General features: G+C 50.4%; 2 protein-coding genes across 4 annotated transcripts in view; both read right to left on the reverse strand.

Annotated features, from left to right (window-relative positions):
• Window positions 1–286: 286 nt before the first annotated feature.
• Window positions 287–7,173, reverse strand: AMHR2 (anti-Mullerian hormone receptor type 2). Of its 2 annotated transcripts, XM_062202162.1 has the most exons (11): window positions 7,125–7,173; window positions 6,641–6,823; window positions 6,255–6,446; window positions 5,901–5,981; window positions 5,626–5,738; window positions 5,275–5,505; window positions 2,267–2,381; window positions 1,978–2,150; window positions 1,652–1,799; window positions 1,352–1,488; window positions 287–571 (listed from the first exon to the last, which is right to left on the reverse strand). In XM_062202162.1, exons 1-11 carry the CDS (start codon window positions 7,171–7,173, stop codon window positions 287–289), a joined length of 1,707 nt encoding a protein of 568 aa, XP_062058146.1. The 2 variants fall into 2 exon arrangements, with proteins under 2 accessions (XP_062058146.1, XP_062058147.1); XM_062202163.1 differs by lacking the exon at window positions 287–571 and having other exon boundaries at window positions 1,402–1,481.
• Window positions 7,174–14,321: 7,148 nt separating this feature from the next.
• SP1 (Sp1 transcription factor) overlaps window positions 14,322–20,966 on the reverse strand; it is a 40,935-nt gene continuing 34,290 nt past the window's right edge. For both annotated transcript variants that reach the window (XM_062203603.1, XM_062203602.1), the window contains exon 6: window positions 14,322–19,703. In XM_062203603.1, coding sequence (XP_062059587.1) covers window positions 19,390–19,703 — 314 coding nt within the window. In that variant the 3' untranslated portion in view covers window positions 14,322–19,389. The remainder of the gene's footprint in view (window positions 19,704–20,966) is intronic.

A 20,966-nucleotide genomic window follows, 5' to 3' on the forward strand; every position in this document is an offset into this window, starting at 1 on the left:
TGGTCCTGAGGAGAGAGAATTCTCCTGGGAGTTTGCCTTGGGGGAAGGGGTGGGACCACCTGGGAGGTTACCAGGGTCTGGGCAGGACTCTGATGTGCAAGATGCCGGGCTCCTGGGGCTTCCACAGTGGGTGCTGGTCTTCAGGCCTGTCTCACACACACACATAAGCTAATATCTAACTTCCTGCCTAACAAACTGGGGAGTGGGAAGGCAGTGAAGAGGCAAGCAGACAGGTGTACCAGTGCCATGTTTACGTTTATAGGTGGATTACACACAAACTGCTTATCTACACGTGAGAACTGGCACAGGCAGCTCCGGGGTTCCTGGAGCAAGGGCCTTGCTGAACACCGAAGTGGCAGGCACCCGGCTGCGGGCTGCCGGGGAGGAGAGCAGGGGCAGGAGCAGGGGGCCAGTCTTCTGGGCGGCCGTGTGGACGGCCCTCTGGGCAGGGCTGGGCCTCCTGAGGATGAACCAGGGCCGCCAGGCGCTGCCGGACACACTCAGCCGTCAGCCGCGCTTCCGGGTCTGCGTCCCAGCAGTCCTCCAGCAGCTCCCTGAGCCCGCCGGGGTCCTGGGGGAGCAGGAGGCAGGCTTGACCCCAGGAGCTTGAGTGGCTCCAAGGCTACAGGCATCTTCAGTGCCGCTGCTGTTTCTCCCTGGAGCCTCCCTCCTCTCCCTCTCGCTGAGACAGCTGCCTGAGAGCCTTCCAGAGGGTCCATCTTTCCTCCAAAAGAGCTAATTTGCTTGGATAGCTCAACTTGCTAATAGGAAATCCACCCTCCTTCCCCAGGGTCTTTTACAACCGCTGCCTGGCTTCTGTCATCTAACCGACAGACCAGGTAGCAGGAGAAGGGGCAGCCTGTTTAGGATGCTATCTGCAGGCCCTTTGCCCCTAGAACTGGCTTTTACTGTGGTCCCCTCGCAGCAGAAACAGATATACAGGCCAGAGCGAGGAGCAACTGCATTGAATCCTGGGCTCCCGTGCGCTAGGAGAACCAGCACCTTGGGGCAGAGTAGAGAGCCAGGGAGGGGCACCTTGGGGCAGGAACAGAGGCAGGGAGAGCTTCCTGGTGGGGAGGATTGAGGAGCAGGGCTAATTGGTGGCAGTGAGGAGGGAGAGACTGCCCAAGGCTGGGCGGGACAATGTCATGGGTCTCCAGTGCAGGGAGCAGGCTGTGTTAGGGTAGAAGAGCAAGTTTGCCCAGTTCCAGCTGAATGTGAACTAGGAAGTGGGGCATATGGGAGGAGATAGGAGCAGATGAACTTGGCCCTGACAGGGGCGTCCTTGAAGCTCACGCCCAGCAACCCCCCTTGCTCCAGATCCCTAGGCCACCTGCCCGTGGCCTCTTACTGTGGCAAAGCAGCACCAGGAGGATGGGATGTCAGGGCGCCTCCTCTCCTCTACTGCCAGGGCCCACAGCTCACAGGTGGTGGGGGAGCTGCCCAGTTCTGCTTCATAGGCCAGTTGGAAGGGTGGTGGTCTGCCGTCTGGGGGAAGGTGGCGGGGAGGGGGGTCAGTTTCCCTTCCGTGTGGAAAAGCCAGGAAGAAAAAGGTCATAGCTTTCTGAGAACAAGGTCAGGACGTGGTTGGCCCCTAAAATGGGTCAAAGGGGAACCGGGGAGGGGTCCAACCCCCTGCCGCCATCCGTACCAGGCCTCAAATCCGGGCAGCGGCTCAGGATCTCCCACAGGAGCAGGGCCAGGGAGTAGACATCGGCTCGCCGGAGGGCAGTGCCCCAGTCCTGGAGGTCCAGGGACTTGTCCAGGAGCTCTGGCGCCATGTACCTCTGTGTGCCGGCCTGAAGAGGGCGGTGTGGAGGGCCAAGAATCACCTCTGCCAGACCCTCACTGCTGCACTGTACCTCCCCCGCACCCAGCTCCAGACTCAGCAAACATCCTGCCCATTGTAAATCCTGCTGCTCTATCCCAAGGACTCCATCCGGCACCCTGGGCCTCACCCTTACCCAGGGCACTCACCTCCATGATGGCCGCTGGGCCTCGGGGCTGCGAAGGGGCCCAGGCACGGGGCTGAGCGAAACCAGGGAGCACCAAGGCCAGGCCCAGGTCTCCAATGGCACATGACCCATCTTCCCGGATGAGCACATTCTGGCTGCTCAGATCTCGGTGGGCAATACCAGGCTTGTACTGGCCTGTGAGGAAACCCAAGGTTCAAGGTCACAGATCTTCTCCCAGTGGGGCCCCTCCAAGCTAAGGGAGCATCGGAAACCTAACAGTGTGGCTGCTTCCCTGCTCCCAGCTCACCTACCATCCTGCCAGCACTCCTCATGGAGAAATGCCAGGCCCTGGGCTAGAGACAGAGCCATCCTCAGGGAACTTCCCCAGTCACTGGTGTGCTGGCTCAGGTACTGGCACAGGGAGCCCTGGGGGGTGGGGAGGCAGAGGGAAGGATGGGGCACACAGAGCTCCATCCTAGAGAACAGACATCAGTTCACCCCCTCCACATCTCCCCAGCAGACACCCAGACAAATCCAGGCCAAGACACAGGCAGCATGGGGGGTGAGAGTGAGCCTCAGTCAGACTGATGCGACAAGCAGCAAGTGCGGGTCAGGTGTTCCGAGCATGCCCTGTGGCTCAGCCCTGTGCGCAGGGCTTCCTGTAATCCTTACCACGACCCTAGGAGGTGGGTGCTCCTAGGGCCTCCACGAGACGGCTGAGATTTACAGAGTGAAACTGACTTCTCTGAGGTCTGTGAGTGAGCACGTGGACCTTGAATCCAGGCTGACTCACGCATCGCTCACTGTCCACCACCACCCTACCCTGACTCAGAGGACAAAGGCGGAAACAGAGAAGGCTGGATGAGCTGCACAAAGGCATTGCTCATGACCCGGCTGGCCTGAGGCGGCCAGAGTCCACGGGAAGGGTGAGAGAAGAGCAAATTGTAATAGAAGGGAGAGGAGCAGTTTGCTCAGACACCGGGATGCCCAGGGTCTGGTGAGAGATAACAGTCCCATAAAATACAGAGTGTGCAATAAACCCCAGGATAGGAACCCGCACTCAGTGTCAAGGGCATAGAATAAGAATGACTAATGCTGCAGGGTGGGGTGGGGGGCAGAGAGAGAAGCTTAAACAAACAATACTTTTTGGGCTGGGCCAGTAGCCATGAGGTCGAAGAGAGGGGGCTTTCCAGAATTTAAGATTCCAGGGGTGGAGGAGCTGATCCAGGGCAGGAAGGGGGCCACAGCATGTGGGCACCGAAACTTAAACCGGAGAGGCGGGGCTACATGGAAACGTGGGAAAAAACAGGTAGCCCTGACGGAGCGGTAAAGAGGAGAGAAGTAGCACAGATAACAGGAGAGCCCTCTGGTCACCCGGATACCAGGCAAACTCTCCTTTCCTGGGCCCCGGGTGGATCATAACTCCTACTTTATAGTGCATTTGTGGAGGTTAAGTTTGAAAGTACGCATAGGGGCCAGCAGGTTAAGCTGCCCCCTGCGATGCCAACATCCCATATCAGAGCACCAGTTGGAATCTCGGTTGCTCCACGCTGCTCCAGCTCCCTGCCAATGCGCCTGGGAAAGCAGCAGATGACCCAGAAGCTCCTGGCTCCTGGCTTTGGCCTGACCACCCAGCCCTAGCCACTGTGGCCATTTAGGGGGTGATTCAGCAGATGGAAGACCTCTTTCTCTCTGTCTCTCCCTCTGTGTCATTCTGCCTTTCAAATAAATAAAATAAATCCTCAAAAAATGTGTTGAAACTTCCTATGCAATGCATAGTGCAAAGTAGATGGGGAAAAGGTGTGGAATTCAGGAAGAGCTTCAGATCTTGAGCTGGTCTTCCGCCTTTGTTGCTCTTGATCTCCCCCTCGTATTTTCTCTTACAGGATCACGGCCCTCTCTTTTAGCACTTAGAACACGCAACATTTTTGTCTCTTATTTTTCTTCACTTGATCCATTTCTACCTCCGCTCCAACTAGAAAATCTGTAAAGGCAGTGACTGTTTTTCTTGGTATTGAGTAGAGCGCTTGCCATATAGTTTGTAAGTATTTGTTGTTGAGTGAAGACATGAGCAAATTTGGAGGGCAATGCCTAAATGCCTAGAGGCATTTCTGCTTTTTTTTTTTTTTAAAGATTTGTTTTATTTGTTTGAAAAAACGGAGTTGCAGAGAGAGGTAGTGACAGAGAGAGAGAGAGTTCTTCCATTCACTGGTTCACTCCCTAAATGGCCGCAACAGCTGGAGCTTGAGCCGATCTGAAGCCAGGAGCCAGGAGCCTCCACTGGTTATCCCACATGGGCGAAGGGGTCCAAAGACTTGTGCCATCCTCCACCGCTTTCCCAGGTGCACCAGCAGTGAGCTGGATCAGAAGTGGAGCAGCCGGGACCAGAGCTGGCATTCATATGGGATGCTAGTGCTGCAGGTCAGGGCTTTAACCTGCTACGCCAGAGTGCCCACAGCACTGGCCCCAGCATTATTTATTTTGTATTTATTTGAAAGCCAGAGGAACACAGAGAGAGATTTTTCCATCAGCTTGATTCACTTTCCTCCAAATACCCACAACAGCCAGGGTTGGCCCAGGCCGAAGCCAGGAGCCAGGAACGACATCCGGGTCTCCTACATGGGTAACAGGGACCCAAAGTACTTGAGTCATCAGTATCTCCCAGGGTGCACATTCACAGGCAGCTGGAATCAGAAGTGGAGCTGGACTCAAACCCAGACATTCTGACAAGGGATGCAGGCATTCCAAGGGCTGCCTTTGGAGGTATTTCTTTAACAATGATTTTCTTTAAAGTTGGGAATATTTTAATTTCTGCCTTGCTGTATCTAATATATGGACTAAAAATATTAACATGTATAATTTGTGTAATGAAAAAGAAAAATCACCTTTAGTGTTTTAGAGAAAATATGAAGCAAAAGAGGAAGTGCGGCTAGGGTCTAGCTTCCATGCAACCCCTGACCCCGTATAAACATACAGGTGGGGCCAGCGCTGTGGCGTAGCTGGAAAAGCTGCTGCCTGCAGTGCCAGCATACTATATGGGCGCCAGTTCTAGTCCCTGCTGCTCCACTTCCCATCCAGCTCTCTGCTATGCCTGAGAAAGCAGTGGAGGATGGCCCAAGTCCATGGGCCCCTGCACCCACGTGGGAGACCTGGAAGAAGCTCCTGGCTCCAGATCAGCCCAGCTCCAGCCATTGCAGCCATCTGGGGAGTGAAGCAGCAGATGGAAGACCTCCTTCTCTGCCTCTCCTCTGTGTGTGTGTAATTCTGACTTTCAAAAAACAAAACAAAAAAACATAGGCACACATTCCTTGGTGCTTACCTTAGGGTGCAGTTCCAGTACCAGCAGGGGCCCAGAGGGCAGGGGGCCGGGTCCCCCCTGGCCAGCAGCGATAAATCGGACAACGTGGTTGTGCTGCAGGCCCGGCAGCTCATACAAGGCTCTCTCAGCTCGGAACTGGGCCACGGCCCTCCGGGGAAAGACCTTGATGGCCACCAGCTCCCCTTGTAGCTGCCCAGCCCACACTGCCGCGTGACCTCCTTCCCGGATGACCTGGTGGGGAACCTGTGCTGGGTGTGGACCTCTGAGCTAGGACCAGGGCCAGGCTTCCTCCCCAGCACAACCTCCAGGAGGACCCAGAAGAACCCAGCCCTCCCTCCCTCCCTGGGGCACCTGGGAGAAGCACAGCTGGGGCAGCTCCGGCAGCTCCTCACTGCAGTCCCTGCCTGAGTCTGGCTCTGGCTCTGGCGCACTCTGCACCCTGTAGGCCTTTCGCTGGAGCAGAGCTGGGGCAGAGAAGAGCCGTGGGGTTAAGGGTACACGGGCACGGAGACCGGGAAGGGGCCTTTGTGGGGCGGGAGTTTTGGTGAGAGGTCAGGGGTCGGGGTGAGAGGTGCCTGGAGAGGGATTGGAACTTTGGGGCGGGGGGGGGGGGGGCAGATCAGTACCCACGACGATACCGCCTAGCAGCAGCAGCAGCAGCAGCAGGACCAGCCCCAGCAGCACCAGTGCCATCCAGGGGGACTCACCTGGACATGAAGGCAAGAACCAGCCTGGCGAGCCCTGCCCCAAACCCTGCAGTTGGCTCTTCTTCCCCTCCTCACCGAGCTTGCTTCTCAACCCACCCCCACCTTGGTCGCCAGCCCCCTTATCTCCCGTCACCAGGGCAACCAACTTCCCAAGGCCAGGAGGAGGAAAGCTTGGGGCAGGGAGGTAGGGTGAGAACTGGCCCTGTTTCTGCCTCTCATGCTAACCTAGACCCCAACCCCCACGGGGTTCCAGTACCCCTGGGTTGTAGCTACCTGGGGCAGCCTGGGGACCCTGGGGGCCAGGAGTCCCAGGGCCCCCCAGAGGAGGCAGATGGCTGTAATTGGCATTGCAGAAGTCAGCACCACAGGAGCAGGTGAAGAGAGTGGAGCCAGAGCTGGCGTGGGCTCGGGGACTCGGGTCACAGCTAAGGGACTCACAGCCCGGCTCGTCACTGTCTCGGCATCCTGAGGGTTGGGTTTGGGGAAGAGGAGAGAGAGAAGGAGTGGGGGAGAGAACTCAGCCGGGTCTGGGATGAATCCCTTCTCTATCAAAGGCGTCCCTTCCAACTCACGTGGGCTTTTCTTTCCCTCCAACATTCCATTTCCCCCTTCCTCCTCAGCGCCGCCCACCCCCACCCTAGCTATCACCTGCCATTCACCTTGCATCTCCACCTGTGCCCGGTCTCGGGTTAGGTTCCAGATCCCAAAGCAGCAGCGGCTGTAGAGGCAGCGGATAACCCTGGGGGGCCCTGGTCCTGCATCTAGCAGCTCCCCCAGTGTCTTTGTGCTTCCCCGCACTCCAGGGGCCTCAAAGAACACACAGGTCCTCCTGTTTGGGGGTGCTGAGGCCCAGGATGGGGGAAGGGGAGGATTCAAAACGGGAGTGAATGCTGGGGCAAAAACAGTAGCCAAAAGGATAGACAAAGCATATATATATAGATAGATTTTCATATCCCAGGGTCAGTAGAGTGAAGCCACAGGAGGACATGGGGTCAGCCGAGGCCTGGAACCTGAACCCCACCATCGGGACACATGGATCTACCCTTCACCCTCACTCATCCAGCCCTCTCGCCATCTCCTCACGGTGCCCCCTCCCTGTATGGGGTGACAGGAAAGACCCTGCCCCTCTCTGTGGGCACTTACCCTGCACAGCCGCAGGAAGCAGTGCCCAAAGCCCCAGAGTGCCCAGCATCCTGCCGCAGGGTGGCAGCCGCTGCAGGAGAGTACGAGCCAGTGCGGCCAGCGCTCCCTTTACATACAGGGCGCTGTGGGGCTTCAGGTCCCTCCGTCCCCAACTCCGCCCCCTCCGTCCTATCCCAGTCTCCAGGGAGAAGGCTGCTGTGGGGGAGAGGGTGGGTGGGGGGAGAGCAGGGGAAGAAAGGGAGGAGCGAGAACCAATCTCATAGCCTCCTCGCTTCAGTCACCTCCTCTTTCCTCTGCACGGTGGGAGGAAGGGGCCGTGGAGGCCCGGCGGAGAGCCTGGTGATGCCTGACTGCAATCCGCTGCCTTTGGCTGACTTTGAGAGGGTGCCCTGCTGGCCACTTCTCAGGCTTAGAAAAACCAAAGACCTTGGAACCATACATTCAGGGGTCACATCTGCAGGTCTCTGGGCAGAGAGCAGCATCACAGCCCAGAGTTCCAGTCTTCCAAACTCAGGAACTAGAAAGGATATAAAATTCCCCAGAGTTAAAATCACATTGATTCACATCATTATTGAAAGGTTAACTCTTTTTTTTTTTTTTTTAACTGGGCACACACCATGTGCTAGGGTGCAGCTACATCTATTCTTTGACAATCATCTCACTTCTCCTGCACAGGTAGTTAGGAAAAGTGAGTTTAGGTAGGCTGCCCAAGGTCGAGTCGGACCTGAACCTAGGTAAATGACTCTGAAGCCCAGGCTTTGTTCTTTGTAATACACCATGCTGCCTGAAAAAACTATGTAAAATTCAGCAATAAAAGAGATATTTTCACTTAATATTTGGATCGTTGAGAAAATATGCACCATTACCTGCCGGCGGGCCACTAACTAGAAAAGGAGGGTACAGTTCACCCTGTCACCACCAGAGGTCAGCAGACATGGGAGAAACTCCAGGCTGCGCTGGGGGCAGAGGGATGCCCACAGTACACCTCTGGGGAGGAATCCGATGCAGTGAAGGGAGGACACGGGGTGTGAGGAGAGAACACAGGGTGCGCACGGAGAAGGCCTGTGGCTTCGGCTGCAACGGACACAGGAGTCCAGCCCCAGCAGACTCTTGCCCAAAGTGAGAAACTAGTGAACTGGAAATTATTTCCACACCTGTGAGCAGCTGGCTCCCAGGCGAATGGGGGTGGGGGAGAAGCAGTGTTTCCCCAGCTTTCTGTCCCCCTGGTGCAGCCCAGAAACCCTTCCTCAGAGTGACCTGGCTGAGGCCAGCGATGAGGATAGACACTTTCGTTTCGGGGGGCCTTTCTCCTCCTGGGTTGCTGCGTGCAAAGGGGAGAACAAACGCTCCAATGGCTGTAAAACTGCCACTGCAGGGACGGCCAGGGCTGGAGGGGGCTGCCCGTCCTTCCCCGTGCCCTTCCAGGAGCCTGCGGGGCCATGCCGGGGAGGAGGAATGTGCAGCTGTCTGTGGGCTCCCAGATCAGATCAGTCTGGGAAGGAGGGTGGTAACCGGTGGGTGGAGTTGAAGGTCAAATAGCTTCTTTTGTCTGGAGTGTCTCAGACAACTCCTTCAGGGTGGGAGCAGGCCAAGAAAGGCAGCGTCTACGCTGAAAACCCTTTTCAAAGGCAGAAAAACCATGCCTAGAGATGCTGAGAGCAGGAGTGAGGATGTGGGTGCTGGGTAGGAAGAGCCTGGAGGAGGCTTCCAGCCCCAGAGGAAAGGCTTCCTGGATTGCACATTCACAGCCAACCTCATCAGGGACTCGGGATTCAAGGCAGCGGTGATCCTGCTGAGTAAGGGGCTACAGGGAGTTGTTTATTCATTCAATTCAGCAAATAATTAGATCTCACTCTAAAAAAAAAAAAAAAGGTATTTCATTAGGTCCTGGGCCTACAAAAGATGGAAGTGTGATTCCAGCCCTCTAGAAACTTAGAAAAGCAGGTGCATACACACATTAGCAAGCAAGCATAAAATTTATTATATTAGGCGTATCAACAAGGAGCCATCCAAACAGAAGGAAGAAATCAGCTGATTCAGCCTAAGGCACAGAAAATAGGGGGGAGGTGCCCAGAGAGGGCTTCAGAGGAAGGGTATTTCCATCACCCCAGAAAGGAGCATGAGCGTGGCACGGAGATATAAACACAAAGCAGACTGTGCTGGGGGTGAGGGAAGTGAGAATAAAGCGGTATGAGACCGGGGCCAGACCAGACTGGAGAGGTTTTCCAATCCTGCAGCCAGGAGCTTAGCCTTTTTGTAAAAAGCAAAGGATTTTAGGCAGGGGCCTGGCAGCAACATGACAGTGGCTGAATGGGGCTCAGGGAGATCAGTAGGGAGGCCGAGGCCATGGGGTGGACACTGCGGCACAGTGGGTTAAGCTGCCACTTGGGACTCCCCCTCCCACACTGATGTGTCTGGATTCAAGTTCTGCCTCTGATTCTGATCCAGCTTCCTGTTAATGTGCATCCTGGGAGGAAGATGATGATGGTCAAGTACCTGGGTGTCTACCACCCACGAGAGAGACCTTGGTGAAGTTCCCGGTTCCTGGCTTTAGCCTGGCCCAGCCCTGGCTATTGTCGGCATTTTGGGGAAGCAGATCAAAGCGCTCTTCTCTCTTTCCAATCTCTGTTGCTCTGCCTCAGAGACAGCACTAAAGGCCGACTGAGGTTTTAAGTATGAGTGTTCAAGGGCTAGGTGATACTGTTAAGTGAGACATGGATCAGAAAAGACTGTCCTTCTAACATGTGCAGGACGTCCAGATGAAAATGTCCTGCAGGTATCCAGGACAAGACAAAAGCTAGGACTCGAGGTTTGGGAGTTGTCATCATTTAGGTAAGAGTGGACAGGACTTAAGGGGGAGAAGGAACAAGGAACAGAAAATCAACATCTGAGCACCAGGTGACTATGGAGGAGAACCAAGAGCGTCGACGTCACCCCATGGGAAGGAAGCTATAGGACGCGGTGGTCAGGAGAATATTGCCGCAGAGAGGCCTAGGGGGCCGGCTACTCAAAGATGACTGGGGCTGGCAACTGGGTTGCTGATGTTAATTAGAAAAAAGTCTTGGTAAATAATGGGTGCCAAACAGGGGCTTAAGGAGTGCATCCTGGAAGAAAAAAAATGAGCATAAACTACCGTAGGAACTTTGGAAATGAAAGGAACTAGATCAGAAGCTTGAGGTTTTTTCAAAATGGGGGAAGGAAGAGGGGACTCAAACAGGCTGCCAGGCTAACCAAAGGGAACCAAAGGAGGGACTAAGGATAAAAGAGGAAAATATAAAAAAGAAGGAAAAAAAGAAGCCAAAGAAACGCGATCAAGAGCACACATAGCCGGTCTGGCCTACTAAATGGTGAAAAAAGAACAAAACAGGAGGAGTCTCAGATCATCCATGGAAACACAAGTTACGGAAAAACTATTCATTGATTTCAAATTTTGTTTGGCACCAAAATAAACATCTTGGAGAAACTTTTTTTTTTTTTTTTTAAAGAGGGAGGTGGGGCTGAGAGAAGCTCCCATCCAATCTGCTGGTTCCTTCCCTAAATGCCTGCCCTGCTGCTGCTGGGAGTGGGCAGAAGCCAGGAGCCAGAAAAGCAATCCGGAGCTCCCACGCAGGAGTCCAGTTATTTGAGGGATCACTGTCGTCTCTGCATCCCCATTAGAAGCTGGGGTCAAGAGTGGAGCTGGGGAGCATTTTTTTTTTTTTTTAATTAATTTGAAAAGGTTACAGAGAGAAGAGAGAGAGAGAGAGTCTTCCATCTATTGGTTCACTCCCCAAATGGCTCCAACGGTCAGAGCCAGGAGCTTCTTTCAGGTCTCCAACAAGGGTGCAGGGGCCCAAGGACTTGAGCCATCTTCTACTGCTTTCCCAGGCCATAGCAGAGAGCTGGATCGGAAGTGGAGCAGCCAGGACTAGAACCGGCACCTATATGGGATGTCGGCACTGCAGGCAGGGGCTTTAATCTACTGCTCCACAGCACCAGCCCCAAACCCATGCATTCTGATATGAGATGTGGGCATCCTAAGCCAGAATCCAAAACTCATCTTTTAATTCCATTTTCCCATAAACATTTTGAAGTTCCCTGTCTAGTGTTTGTATTGTGAGAAGAGGAAAGTTTGAAAACACTTACACTTCCATTTTATCCATGAACTAAGAGACAAGTCATCTGCTGAAAATGAGGTCAGGATTGGAAAACTAGCAATTAATGGAATCTGTCTTAACTTCCATACTATGAAGCATTTAAAATTTTTTTTCAAAGATTTATTTTATTTATTTTACAGGCAGAGTTACAGAGAAAGACACAGAGAGGTCTTCCATCTGCTAGTTCACTCCCCAAATAGCCACAATGGCCAGAACTGGGCTGATCTAAAGCTAGGAACCAGGAGCTTCTTCAGGGTCTCCCAAGTGGGTGCAGGGGCCCAAGTACCTGGGCCATCTTCCATTGCTTTCCTAGGCCATCAGCAGAGAGCTGGTCAGGAAAAGGAGCAGCTGAGATCTGAAGCAGCGCCTGCAAGGGATGCTGGCGTCGCAGGCAGAGGCTTAACCTACCATGCACAGTGCCAGCCTCCCAGCCATGAAGTCTTGGTGGCAGGGCCTGTTGTATGTAACTTTCTATCCTCAGCCTAAGTTCATATCCCATACACAGGAAAGGCTCAATAACTGTTTACTGAATAAATGGCGCAATTAGGGGCTCATTTAAGGCTGCAAAAATCACACACACACACACACCCATGTGAAAATGTTATTTTGTTATGGCTATCGAAGGAAATCAACTGGTTGAATTTACCCAGTGCTGTGTATTGACAAGACACAGGGAATGGAATGAGCAAAACAATTGAGAACACTGGTACTCATGGTATTAACAGTTGACTAAAGATTTCTTGGCTGGGTAGGAAAATGAAATCAGAGCCTGATGGACAACCACGGAGCCTGTCAGGATAATTTCAATTTCAGAAGGGACTGCAATCCAGATTTAATGTTAGATACAGGCTGGTATTAACCAAACACAGAGTATGTCGGATCTTGGTATCTAAATCCCATTCTCCAATAAAACAAAGCTCCTTAAGGAAATGGCTAACCCTTGGACTGGGGCAGGGGAAATACAAGATGAACCTAAAGTATTTTATGTTATCAGAAAGCAAGACAGTGTTAAAAACAAAACCCTAAAGATGGTGAGTGGGATGCATGGGGAAGGTTCTGGAGTAGAACCGTGGTATGTATGAAGCAGGATGATAAGGTCCCCCAGGGTGGGGTAGGGGACAAATCTTGTTTGGTGGATGAGGAGGCATATTTTTCATCATACAGTATTTTAAAAGAGTAATTTGGGGGCCGGTGCTGTGGCGCAGCAGGTACAGCCACCACCTGTGATGTGGGTATCCCATATAGGCACCCATTTGTGAACCGGATGCTCCATTTCCAACCCAGCTCCCTGCTAATGGCCGCAGAAGAGCAGATGGCTCAAGTGTTCAGGCCCCTGACACCTATGTGGGAGACTTGGATGAAGTACCTGGCTTTGGCTAGCCTCAGCCCTGGCAGTTCCAGCCATTCGGGAAGTGAACCAGCAGATTTAAGACCTCTGTTTCTCCCTCACTCTCTGTAATACTCAAATAAATAAATAAACCTTTAAAAAAAAAAAAAAAACCCAAGTGGCAAAACTAAAAAAGGAAGCCCAGGGGCTGGCACTGTGGCATAGTGGGTAAAGCAGCCACCTGCGATGCCAGCTCCCATGGGTGCTGGTTCAAATCCTGGCTGCTCCACTTCCCATCCAGCTTCCTGCTAATATATCTAGGAAAGCAGCTTGGGCCCCTGTACCCGCATGAGACCCAGAAGTTCCTGGCTCCTGGTTTTGGCCTGGCACAAATGGCCTTGGCTGTTGTGGCCATTTGGGGAGTGAACCAGCAGATGGAAGCTCTCTACCTACCTTTCAAAAAAAAAAAAAAAAAAAAAAGGTGGGGGTGGGGGGGATGCTCGCATTTGGCCTAGTAAAGATTAAAGAAACCCTCATCCCATCCTGGAATGCCTGTGTTATATGAGGCTCTGGCTCCTGACTCCACCTTCCTGCTTGTGCAGTGCAGACCTTGGGAGGGAGCAGGTGATGGCTTCAAGCAATTGGGTTCTTGCCACCCACATGGGAGACCTGGATTGAATTCCCGGCTTCCAGCTTCAGTCCAGCCCACGCTCTGTGGGCCTTAGGGGAGTGAACTAGCAGATGGGAGTTCTTTCCATGGTTCGCAAACAAACAACAAAAAAAGAACAGATAAAAGATATACAGGAGCCAACCTGGAAGAGCTCCCAATGGCCAACCCTGGGACAATGTGAACAACCAAGTAAAAGTAGCAGTGACTGATTGCAACCCATGTAGGAACTATACATGAAGACATATCTAAATCCTAACTTCAGAGCTAGAAACCTGACACACACCAATTTAACAAACTCATGAAAATGATCACGGGAAAGGTTAAGTGGATGCCACTTACTGTCTAACAGGATGTGATAAGGGCACTTACTGTCTAACAGGATGTGATAAGGGCACTTCAATCTCTACGGTATTCCAAAAAATCCAAAGGAAGTTTCACAGTGAGCAAAAACCCCAGACAACCCCAACCTGGGAGATTTCAATAGGATACTTGTTCAATATTCCTGAAGACTGCGAAGGCCATGAGAAACAAGAAAAGAATGAGAAACTGTCCAGAGGAGACTGGGGAGGCACGGTAAATCAGAGGGAACAGACCCTGGACAGAAAAAGGGCATCAAAGGAAAAACTGGGGGCACCCAGAGTCTGCAGTTCAACGAATGTAACGTGCCCGTGTTAGCTTCTACTTTTTTTGGTCATTGTATCACAGCAGTAATGTCAGTAATGTCAACAAGGGAGAAAACTGGGAGAGGACTATATAGAAACTCTATCATTGTAACTTCTTTACACTCAAAATTATTCCAGAATCAGCAGCTTGGAAAAAAAAAAAAAAAAAAAAGTTGGAGCTGCCCCTCTTCCTCTCGATGGTCCGTATCTCTATGAAGTTGTGGCGTACTGATCTGATTGTGAAACTGTTACCTGGAAGATAAGTATACGATGACTGCACATGTATGGTAGCACACCAGTATAGTTGGAAACCTTTGTTCAGTTTAGAATTCTACCCATTCCCAACCCCCCTCTCAATACACCAGAGACAGCTTTTTATTAAAAAAACTTTTTAATTGGTTTACAAAGGAGCTACAGACTACATTGAAACTAATCTTTGTACAAAAGGCCAAAAAAAAAAAAAAAAAAAAAAAGCGCCCCCAAAACACCCAGAGACAAAAGGTAGGGGGGAGAGACAAGAAAGGAAGAGACAAGAGGAGCAGGAAGAAACTGAAAGGTCAAAGATTAGCATCGTACACACCCGAGGGTGAAGGGGGAAAGAGCAGGATGGGAGCATTTAAACGCATTTACCCACACAGCCCTGGTGACAACTGGATGGGAACCGATAACACAGTGTGAGATTATCAGGAAAAGGCAACAGTGGTATGGAGACTGGTTATTGCCAGTGTTAAGAGAAAAATTAACTTGTTTTAGGCACCAGAGATTGGAGCACTACCCCTCGCCCCCAGAGGATGACAGACCTGGGAAGAGGGAGCAGGCCCTGGGGCAGCTGCCATTGGTGTGTGTAGGAGGGATCTCCTCAGGTCAATCTCAGCACATTCTCCTCAAAGTCTTTGTGTCCTAAACTCTAGAAAAGGGTTACAGGATGTCAGTGGGGAACAGGGATGATCAAAAGTATGAGACCTGCCTTTGTCCACACTGTTCAAGAGCAGTTACTGGGGAAGTGGAGAGCTGGGGAGACAAAGCCCATTCCCCTGTGGAGAAGGCACAGTGGAATTCCTGAAGGCGAAATACAGGAAAACACACAGCCCAGGGGAGGGATCAACAAAGTCTTCACTGCCTGCAGCAGTGGCCTAACCCCATCTGAAACCCCACCCTCCCTGCGGAGCTGGGACTTGGGGGAGATGAGAGATAAATTACACTTCTACTCCCTTAGCAAAAACAAAGAAGGCTGGGGCTCTTTCATATGGAAGAAGGGAAAGGTAGGATGAAATTCTCCTTTTTTCACATAGGAGGTTGTGGAAGGTGTCTTTTGGGACTTGAGGAGGTCAGAGTAGAGAAGATTTAGGGAGAAATGAAGCAATGCACTCCCCCTTCTTTTCCCAATCTTCAATCTAAGGCAAGTGAGCCAAATCTGAAGAGGGAAAAGAAACGTAAGCCTATGGCTGCTTAATGTCTTCCGGGGGGCTGGTGTTTCGGGAAGGCAGACAGAAAAGAAACAGGTCAACCTCAAAGCTGGTCTGCTCATCCTCCCAGAGGAGGTCTGCACCCCCGGAGTAGAGCCAAGAGAGGCACTAGAGAGAGAACAGTCTCCCAAACAAAAGCAATAACCTGCCCCTATTTTATCAGCAGTTTTCAAAAGCAAGGTTTTCCGGGGCTGGAGCAGTGCCATCTCCTCCTCCCTCTCCCCCAAGCTACCGCTGCCACCTTTCATCCTCGCATGGAAGTTACTGGTTCCCTTCTAAGTGAAGATCAAACTCTGAGATTCCACATTTCTCCTCCCAACCCCCGGAGACTACCCAGCTTCAGCTAGAGGAAGAGGAGCTAGGCAAAGGGACCTCCACTTGAGTTAGCAAAACTGTCCTCTCTTCCTTGGTACCTGATCTCCAAAATTATTCTGATCTGATCCCAAGGTTCAAAAGGCATCAGGGTACTTAAAATTGAAGGAAAACTCTACGCAAGTAGCACCAGGGCTCCCCCAAAGCATAACAGGGGCCTGATTAGCACCCCCAGAAGAACCCCTTAAAAAGTATATAAATTTATTGCGTTCTAGCAAAGATCTGCAGCTTCCAGTATTCACACAATGTGAAGATATTAACAATACAAAATATACTCTGACAGTCAAACACCTGCAGTTCATAGTGCTTTCTCAGATTTGTTAAAAAAATACGCTTACTTCCCTATATAGGATATACAAAAGCAAAAAATATATATATGTATATAGTAGAAATAAATCAGCCATAGTAATTTACAGCTTTTGTCTCCAACCCTCCCCCAATCATAATCTTTACCCCACACTCAGTCTACACTTTCTGGGATCAAAGGTTTATTCATCCTAAAACCAAGCTGAGAAATTTCCATTAAACTGCATTCTGAACAGCACCCACAGACAGAGTGCAGGCTGGGAGCCCTGAAGGGCGATGCTGTGGGTAAAAAGTGAGAAAGTCAAAGGGTGAGCGAATCAATGCGACTGGGAGCCCCAAAAGGGCGAGGGAGTGAGTGCTTTCACAGCACCCCTCTTCTGGGCATCCCCCGCCTCGCAAGGCTTGGTCATTGAAGAAATTAATTAATTAAAAAAAAAAAAAACTCATGAAAAAACTTCAGAATCAACATACATGTCAGTTAATTTCTGCTGGCTGGAAAGCTCTGGGAAAAGGGCTTTTCAGTAAGGAGCTCCTGCTCACAAAACGCAGCCTCCCAGCTTGCGATGGAGGAGACCCAGTGACTCACGAGTCACGGCTGCTGGAAGACAAGGGGCCCAAACAAGAGAGCCGGGTCAGGAGCTTGCCTGGTAGTAAGGTAAACAGAGCAAGTGGAAAGAAGTGGCTATCAGTTCACTCGTGGTAATGCTAATGAAGGGGGCCGAGGGTAAACCAGCAGTTTTTCATTCAAGAGAGAGAGATAATCAAATAACCTCAATGCTTGCAGTCTCCTGCATTGTTAACCTAGTTTGTAGCTAACAATTTCATACTGGAGAAGGTTCCATCCCTTGAAATGCTCTAGCAAAACACTGCTCACTCCAGTTGATCCTGCCCCTTTCCTCCAAAATACGCCAAAGCACATGATTACAGACATAAAATAACAGGTCTGAGTTCTGCCTTTCAGTGGGGATAAAGGGTGTGAAAGTGGCTGGGCATGGATGGCTTTTACTTCAGCACTAACAGGATCTGCACTGGGTCAAGTTCCTTGCAATAGTTCCTGAGTGGTATAAGAAGTCTGCAGAGAAAGGAGTGAACTAGTATATAGAGTATTAACAGTTATTATATTTCAGGTTAAACAACATAAAGTTACCCAAAATCTAATCTGGGTGAATTTTATATAAAATATATAGTAGAATCATAGCATCATCTTTTGTAGCCAAGATAAAAAAGACATAAGAAAAGGACAAAACTCTGCTATAGCTCTGGATGTTGGTTTCACTTTCAAACACAAAAATAGTTCCTTCTTTAAAAAGTGCAGAATATCCCCCATTCATAATTGTAAATGATTTAGCAAAAGCAGAGAAATTACCTCAGGAACATACCCAGGTTGTAAGGTAGATTTCTAGGTAATGGGCCTGAAAGGCATTTTGATCTGAATTTGATTTATTTTCCAACAATTTCAAATATAATTTCTCATCTGTATGTAGATATATACAGGAACACACACACACTCACACACAGTCATCCACAAACACTGCACTTTCTATCAGATCAGGGTTATTTTTTATTGCAGGTCTTTTTTCATATTGGCTAACAATAAACCTACCCCCAACCTAACAGATTACACACATACACACAGCCATTTCCACACTTCCTCACAGTGAAAAGCTCTCTAACAAGATACCAGAAGGTCAAGAGAGACAATGCTTTTAATGGCTGGGCCTTGAGGACAACTCTGGTTGCATTTAAATCTCAGTGCCAAACGCACTAAGAGTTCCCTGCCGCTATAATTTTTGGATCAGTCTCTTCTGGAATCAGGCCACGGAGAAAGTAGGATGGTTTCTCCCAATCTCTCCTATAAACCAGTGGTAAGACAAGATTTCTTTTTGTTCTGGGCTATCATTCCCATGATCGCATGCTTCTTTTTCCCCTAGGAACCACCCAAGTACATACAGGGAAGAGTCTGGGGAAAAGATCCTAAGAACAACTGTCTTGCCACTAGGACATGCTCTGGAGTTCTGCAGAATGGAAACCTGGAACACATTCATTGGCTGATGCTCCTTAACAACAGAATGGAAAAGAAACTAATGGGGGGTGTTCAAGAGGAAGTATGTTTCCTTTCAGGATCTGAACTCAGAGCTCCACACATCAAGGCTTAGTGTTACCCTGGAAGACAACGGTGCCCAAGTCCAAATACTCCACTAACTTCTGAATCTGACTACTACGAGTCACTTCCTCTTCTGAACACATCTTTTCCTTACTGAAGGCTTCTACCTATCATTTGACCACTTTTTAAAGTTTAAGCAAAGTGATTTCAGATCATCACCTTCAAAGCATCTCTTGTATAGTTCCACAGAAAGGCTTCCGATTCTTCACGTTTACAGCAGCTAGTGAGGGGAGATGTGTTTGACTCTCCGGCGCCAAGAAGGTGCCTGCGTCAGTAGTATTTTGAGCACTCCCGCCACAGCTACCTCAAGCATCAGCCTGAGTTCTGAGGTTTTTCCATTCTGCTGCTGGGACTAATGTCTTGAAAAGATGGACAGAAGTGCCTCACCTAGGGATCACTATCAAACACAAAGTGTGAAGTGACCAGGAGAGAGAGGGGCAGACAGAAAGGGCGGAGTCAGGAAAGGAGTGCAAGAAGCTGATCCCAAATAAAAATACAAAATTAAGAAAGGAAAAACATTATGTTTGTATAATTAAACTAAAAGCTGAAGATATGAACGCTTAATCTGGTGGGTAGCCAAGACAACATCCACAGAAAAGCTTGATGTGTCACAACAAGGCTCAGCCATAGGAAAATAAGGCAATATAAAAAAAAAATGACCAAGGTATTTTGGTCACAGAATGGTCTCCTTCCTCCTCCCAGCCAACCCCTGTGAATGCATCTCTATATATCTTTTTATATATAATATATATATATAATATAGAATCTTTTTTGTTAAAAAGTATTTCAATGATCATATATATTTATCAAGGCATGATGGCTTTAGGAAAGGGGGGATCCATCATGAGAGAGCTGAGAAGGGAAATGCAGGAAGGAGAGGCTGGGGTCAGAAGTGTAAAAAGAAACCAGGGTCAAACACTCATCAAAGGGTGGCATCAGTAGAATGTTCACTAATGTCTCCCGCCTTCAGAAAGGCACTGATGACACACAGGTAGGTGCCAGGACCCCATCGCTTCTCTCGTTTGCCTTCCCCAACTCTTCTACCACCATGCATTTTAATGCCTCATGGCTTCACTCTCCCACATGTCTCTTGGACCCATGCTACCTTGTATCCCAGGGTTGACAAGTATGGCCCATGTGTCTCTGGCCCCGGGTGCCTATCTCAGAAGCCATTGCCACTGATATTAATGGACTGCAGATCCGCCACCTGCATGACGTTGATGCCACTGTTGGCAAGACGGGCAATGCCCTCTGGACAGATGGCCTCCATGGCTACCATATTGGTGGTAATAAGGGCTGACGGGGTAGCAGTGCCGCTGCCTTCTGAACCTGCCCCACTGTCCAGGGGCAAAGTGCCCACACTCAGGGCAACACCTGGGCCTGCCTTCTTATTCTGGTGAGTCTTGATATGCTTTGACAGGTGGTCACTCCTCATGAAGCGCTTAGGACACTCAGGACAGGCAAATTTCTTTTCACCTAGGTAAAGAAGAGAAAGAAGATAAGAAACTAGGGGCTGGCAAAGTGGGTAAAGCCACTGCCTGCAAAGCTGGCATCCCATACTGCCACTGGTTTGAGTTCTGGTTGTTCCACTTCTGGTTCAGCTCCCTGCCAATGTGCTTTGGAAAGCAGCGGACGACGACGCCTGGGCTCCTGCACTCACATGGGAGACGCAGAAGCTCCTGGCTTCCATCTGGCCTGCGCTAGCCATTGTGGCCATTTGCGGAGTGAATGCATGAAAGATCTCTGTCTCTCTCTCTCACTTCCCTATAACCCTTTTATTTTTTTTTAAAGATTTATTTATTTGTGGCCGGCACCGTGGCTTAACAGGCTAATCCTCTGCCTTGCGGCGCTGGCACACCAGGTTCTAGTCCCGATTGGGGCACCGGATTCTATCTCGGTTGCCCCTCTTCCAGGCCAGATCTCTGCTATGGCCCGGGAAGGCAGTGGAGGATGGCCCAAGTCCTTGGGCCCTGCACCCGCATGGGAGACCAGGAGAAGCACCTGGCTCCTGGCTTCAGATCAGCGAGATGCGCCGGCCGCAGCGGCCATTGGAGGGTGAACCAACGGCAAAAAAGGAAGACCTTTCTCTCTGTCTCTCTCTCACTGTCCACTCTGCCTGTCAAAAAAAAAAGATTTATTTATTTGAAAGTTAGAGTTAAACAGAAAGAGAAGAGGCAGAGAGAGAGAGAGGTTTTCCTTCTGTTGGTTCATGCCACAAATGGCCGCAACGGCCAGAGCTGCACTGATCCAAAGCCAGGAGCTTTTTCTGAGTCTCCCACATGGGTGCAGGAGTCCAAGCACTTGGGCCATCTTCTACTGCTTTCGGCAGCACCGGCCCCCACCATAACTCTTTTAAATAAAAGCAAAAAGAAAAAGAAACTAATAATAAGGGGGCCGGTATTATGGCATAGCGGGTTAAGCTACCACCTGTAATGCCTGCATTTCATATGGGTACCAGTTCCAGTCCCAAATGCTCCACTTCAGATCCAGCTCCCTGCTAATGCTCCTGGGAAAAGCAAAAGAAGATAGCCCAAGGGACTGGGCTATCTGTCACCCATGTGAAAGACCTAGATGAAGCTCATGGTATCAGCATGGCCCAGCCCTGGCTGTTGCAGTCATCTGAGGAGTGAATGGTGGATGGACAATCTCTGACTTTCAAATAAATAAATGTATCTTTGAGGGAAAAAAAAAAAAAAAGAGCGAGAGAAACTGCTAATTCACTGCCTTCAAACTGTATTA

The sequence above is a fragment of the Lepus europaeus genome, chromosome 10, assembly GCF_033115175.1.
Source record: "Lepus europaeus isolate LE1 chromosome 10, mLepTim1.pri, whole genome shotgun sequence".
Classification (NCBI taxonomy): Eukaryota; Metazoa; Chordata; class Mammalia; order Lagomorpha; family Leporidae; genus Lepus; species Lepus europaeus.

Coding starts and splice junctions, on each gene's coding strand:
- AMHR2 (XM_062202162.1), bottom strand. CDS start 7,173: ATGCTGGGCACTCTGGGGCTTTGGGCACTGCTTCCTGCGGCTGTGCAG. Junction 5,506..5,625: donor CCCAGCTGTGCTTCTCCCAG/GTGCCCCAGGGA, acceptor GTTCCCCACCAG/GTCATCCGGGAAGGAGGTCA. Junction 2,151..2,266: donor TGAGGAGTGCTGGCAGGATG/GTAGGTGAGCTG, acceptor GTTTCCTCACAG/GCCAGTACAAGCCTGGTATT.